The sequence below is a fragment of the Erythranthe guttata genome, chromosome 1 (assembly GCF_056151865.1).
Source record: "Erythranthe guttata isolate IM_541 chromosome 1, IM_541, whole genome shotgun sequence".
Classification (NCBI taxonomy): Eukaryota; Viridiplantae; Streptophyta; class Magnoliopsida; order Lamiales; family Phrymaceae; genus Erythranthe; species Erythranthe guttata.
Genome location: NC_142533.1, coordinates 14,172,501 through 14,177,500, shown reverse-complemented (window position 1 = coordinate 14,177,500; position 5,000 = coordinate 14,172,501). Strand labels below are relative to the sequence as shown.

The 5,000-nt window shown below is 39.3% G+C and overlaps 1 protein-coding gene across 1 annotated transcript; it reads left to right on the top strand.

Annotated features, from left to right (window-relative positions):
* Positions 1-3,946: 3,946 nt before the first annotated feature.
* Positions 3,947-4,390, top strand: LOC148772934 (uncharacterized). Its single transcript, XM_088823115.1, has one exon. The coding sequence runs from the start codon at positions 3,947-3,949 to the stop codon at positions 4,388-4,390; it is 444 nt and encodes a 147-aa protein (XP_088679241.1).
* Positions 4,391-5,000: the final 610 nt, after the last annotated feature.

Below are 5,000 nucleotides of genomic sequence, written 5' to 3'. Positions count from 1 at the left end.
GGGGATTTCAATTGTGTGATGAGCCCAGAAGAGAAGACAGGTGGTAATATACCTACTGCATATGAGCTAAAAGACTGCACTGAAACAGTTTTGGGGCTAGGTTTGGAGGATGTACCTTATACAGGAAGCATGTTGACCTGGTCAAACTCTGCTGTGGACAACACAATATGGAGTAAATAGGATAGGGCTATGGTGAATGGTGCATGGTATGATCAGCTGCCAGTGACAAAGGCTGAGTTCCTTGCTCCTGGTACTATATCAGACCACTCACCTTGTATAGTCACAATTCATAGAGAAAGCAGCAAAGGGCAGGCTCACTTCAATTTTTTTAATATGTGGACTAAACATGAAGATTTCAACAATATAGTTCAGGAAAATTGGAAGTTTGAAGGGTATGGTACTGATCAATACAGGTTATGTAAGTTGCTAAAAGGTCTGAAAAGACCCTTAAAGGCACTTAATACATCTGCATTCAGTCATATATCTGCTAGAGCTGAGAGGGCTGTCAAGGAAGTGGAAGCACTTCAGACCCAACTTCAATCAGACTTGGAGAATCAGGGGCTAAAAGAGAGCATAAAACAGAAAAAGAAGAATGCTAACTACCTGCTTGAAGCTGAGAGGCAGTTCCTGACTCAAAAAGCTAAATGTAATTATGCCCTGCATGCAGATAAAACAAACAAATTTTTTCACAGCATTGTGAAGAGAAGAGGCAAGAAGAACTTCATAGCTGCTGTGCATAAAGAAAATGGGCAGAAGACTGAATCAGAAGATGAGATGGTTAATGAATTTCTCAATTTTTACAAAGACTTGCTAGGCACAGAAGAGAGGTGTGAAGACTTAGACAGATCTGTTGTGGAGGCAGGACCAGTGCTGCGTGAAGATGAAGGGCAGGATTTGATTGCTGACGTCACAGAGTCAGAAATCAGAGATGCACTTCAGGGTATAGGGGATGAGAAGTCACCAGGACCAGATGGTTTCAACTCACACTTCTATAAAAAAGCATGGGGCACAGTGGGCAAGGATGTGGTCAGTGCAGTTCAGGAGTTTTTCAGAAATGGGAAGCTGTTGAAGCAAATTAACCACACTCTGCTTGCTCTAATACCCAAAACAGATACATCATCAAGAGTGGCTGAATTCAGACCTATTGCATGCTGCAATATCAGTTACAAACTGATCTCAAAAGTCCTTGCTGCAAGATTGGGCAGAACACTAGATAAAATAGTGGATAAGGCCCAATCAGCCTTTGTTGAGGGTAGGTTGATCAATGATAATATTCATCTAGCTGAGGCAATGGTGAGGCAATATGAAAGAGCTAGATCCACTCCAAGATGCCTGGTCAAGTTTGACTTGAGGAAAGCTTATGACTCACTCAATTGGCAATTTTTAAGAGAAATGTTACTAGCTCTTAATTATCCACAGATCTTTGTCAAATGGATAATGGAGTGTGTTAGTACTACTTCATATTCACTGTCACTAAATGGGAAGGCACATGGACTGTTCGAAGGCAGAAAAGGGCTGAGGCAGGGGGACCCTTTGTCACCTATGCTATTTGTTTTGGGACTTGAGTATTTTTCAAGATACCTGGGCAAAAAAAGCTAGAGATGGTGAATTTAATTATCATGCTAAATGTGATGCAAAGCAGATAACTCACCTAGCATTTGCAGATGACTTGATGCTGCTATGTAGGGCAGATCAGTGGTCAATACAGGTGCTAAAGGACAGTTTGACTGAATTGGGTGAGAAAACAGGGCTGAGGGCTAGTATTTTGAAGTCAATGTGTATTTAGCTGGAGTTACTGAGGCTGAAGCTGAGGCACTCACAGCTATTTTGGCAGTCCCTAGGGGTTCTTTTCCTTTCAGATACCTAGGCATCCCTTTGGCATCAACCAAGCTCAAAGTTAGCCAGTATTCTCCTCTGTTTGACAAGATCAAAGGGCTTATACAACAGGAGTTAAATGCAAAAACTCCCCCTGTGTTAATCCTAAAGACCAAAAACCCCCCTGGGATAAAAAAAGTGACAAAAACCCCCCTGTAATCAATAGTCAAAGCCATACACCCCCCTAATCTTTGTGTGTGTCATTCACTCGCTGTGTGTGCGATTGCTTGTGTGATTTTTGTACATTTTATGCGTGAAAGGACAAAATTACCCCTCTGAATCAACACTAATGAAACAATTAAACTACTCATGATTTTTTAATAATATTTAAATTTAAACAAATAAAATGAAAAAATATAAATTATATTTAAACATATTAAAAACGAAAAAAAATTAAAATGGCATACAAATATGAATTTTTAATAATATTTAAATTTAAACAAATAAAATGAAAAAAATATAAATTATATTTAAACATATTCAGAAAGAAGAAAAAAAATGAAAATGTCGTACAAAGCCACCCATCATCTTCTTCCCAACCCAATCTGCCCCACCCCACCCATCTCCCCTCCTGCCAAGGCCGTCGGTTCGCCGGAAATCTCAAACAATAACCACGACAATAGCAAACCCGGAATGCATAAGTGGAGAAATCTGGAATTAATGTTTTGGAAGAATACAATCAGTAAGGTTCAAAGTGGAAATCGTGAAATACCATTTCGATTATGAAAATTTATTTCCTAGTTCCCAATCCAAGCTGTAACAATAATTACAGCATTTTCCCATTTATGTTTACCATTGACTATTCGGTAAAGTGCTCATGTCTTCGCTTCCAAACATTACAACATATTATTGCATGATACTTTACAACATATATATATATATATATATATATATATATATATATATATATATATATATATATATATATATATATATATATATATATATATATAGGAGAGAAGAAGGTTTATCGTTGCGGGACGACGTGTAATGGTGTTGAAATTTTGGATCATAATTTTGGATTTTTCTTTTTATTGGAATAATTTTGTAAGAAATTTTGAGTTGAGAGGGAATTCGTTGTTGTTAGGGGTTGAGAAGCTTGGTTGCCGGAGAGAGGTTTCAGCCCATGAACGGAGCCGGCGACGACAGTGGTGGGGTGGGGTGAGTGAGGTGAGCAGAGAATTAAAAAAAAAAGTGTGTGTTTTTGTGTCTGTGTTTTTTTTGATTTGGGGAAGAGGGTATAATTGAAAGTATTAGGGACTGAATTGAAAATTTGAACAACTTCATTTGGGTCATAAAATTTTTGTGGTTGGACAGATTTATCCAAGGGTTTACTCGTCTTTTCACGAGCGGTCAACGGATAAAAATAAAATGGGTCGAGTATGCTTGTTTGAACACTTGTCAGGGGGGTTTTTGTCACTTTTTTTATCCCGGGGGGTTTTTTGGTCTTTAGAATTAACACAGGGGGTGTATTTGCATTTAACTCTATACAACAGTGGTCAGGATCTCACCTATCCTATGCAGGCAGATTGGAGCTGATCAGCACAGTCATACATGGGCTTGTGTGCTATTGGCTAGGCATCTTTAAACTGCCAAAAGAAGTGATACACAAGATTGAAAGGATGTGCAGCATTTACCTTTGGCAGTCTAGAATTGGAGCAGTGGAGTGGAAAGAGGCATGCTTTCCAAAATCTGAGGGAGGTTTGGGGGTCAAAGACTTAGAAGATTGGAATTCTGCCATGCTCATGAAAGAAGTATGGAACATACACTAAAAAAAGGACTCTTTATGGATCCAGTGGATGCATACATACTACTTCACAAATGAGGGCTTTTGGGAGTGGCAGCCAAAGAGGGATTCAAATCCTCTTTTGAAGGCTATTACTAGCATAAGACAACAGTTAGTGGACAGGGCAGGGTCAGTAGATGCTGTTGTGCTGCTGCTTGAGGAATGGGCAAAAGGGGGCAGATTTAGCACAAAAAAGGCCTTTGAGTGGCTGAGGAAAAAGAAGAGCCACAGTGGTAGGGGAAGCTGATTTGGAAGCAATTCTTGCCTCCAAAATATTCATTTAACATGTGGATGTGCATTAGGGAGAAGCTACGGACCAGAAATAGATTAGCTTATATGCTAGCCAACACACAATGCCCCCTCTGTAATGCAGCTGAGGATAGTGTGCAGCACCTATTCTTTCAATGCTCTGTCACTCAGGATATATGGACTCAGATTAGAACTTGGATGGGGATCAAAAGAGCTCAAGGATCTCTAATTTTGACTTTGAAAGAAGAGAAGAAGAAGGGCAGAGGTAAGACTATTGGAAGCAAAGGTAGGCTACTGACAATAGCATGCACAACATACTTCATATGGAAGGCTAGAAACAGACTTGTATTTGAAGGGGTGCAGCTGCAAGTGGATGAGGTGAGAAATAGCATCAAATTCTTGGTGTATAGGCAAATGTTTGGCCTATTCCCCTGGTTGATACAGCCTGGCCAGCAAATATTTGGCCCACAATGCACCTGAAAGGTTGAAATTGTGAGGGCTGTTTTGAAGTGGAGGAAAAAAAAAAAAGAAAAAAAAAAAAGGTCTTGTGAAAACAGGTGGTAGAAAAATAATATAAACCCCTGTAGATATGAAAATAGGGTGGTAGAAAAATAATAAAAACCCCCTATGGAAAAAAGAAAAAAAAAAAAAAAAAAGGGAAAAAAAAAAGAAAAAAAAAAGAAGGAAAATATGAGACCTGAAGACAGGTGGTAGAAAAATAATATAAACCCCTGTATTGTGGAACAGGGTGGTAGAAAAATAATATAAACCCCCTGTGGAGTAAGGAAAAAAAAAAGGAAAAAAAATGGAGGTGTAATTGTAGATTGATCTGGATTTTTGAGGTGGGGGATGTGCTGAAAAATGGTGTGTGAATAGTGGGGTAGATGATGGTTTTGGGATGATGTGTGTGGATAGATGGTGATGCTGAGTGTTTGAATCAGGTAGACTAGGAGGAGTATGGGCTTGTTGGGACCAATTGGGGCTGCTAGCAGCTGATGCTGCAGTTAACTATTGTGATGCTGAAAGAAGACCTCAAGTATGATATGCTTGGGCTGCTTAGGATGGAGAGTGGGCCGACATTCATCAAGTC

Excerpts from the sequence above, each read along its gene's own strand:
- LOC148772934 (XM_088823115.1), top strand. The coding sequence starts at position 3,947 with ATGTGGATGTGCATTAGGGAGAAGCTACGGACCAGAAATAGATTAGCT.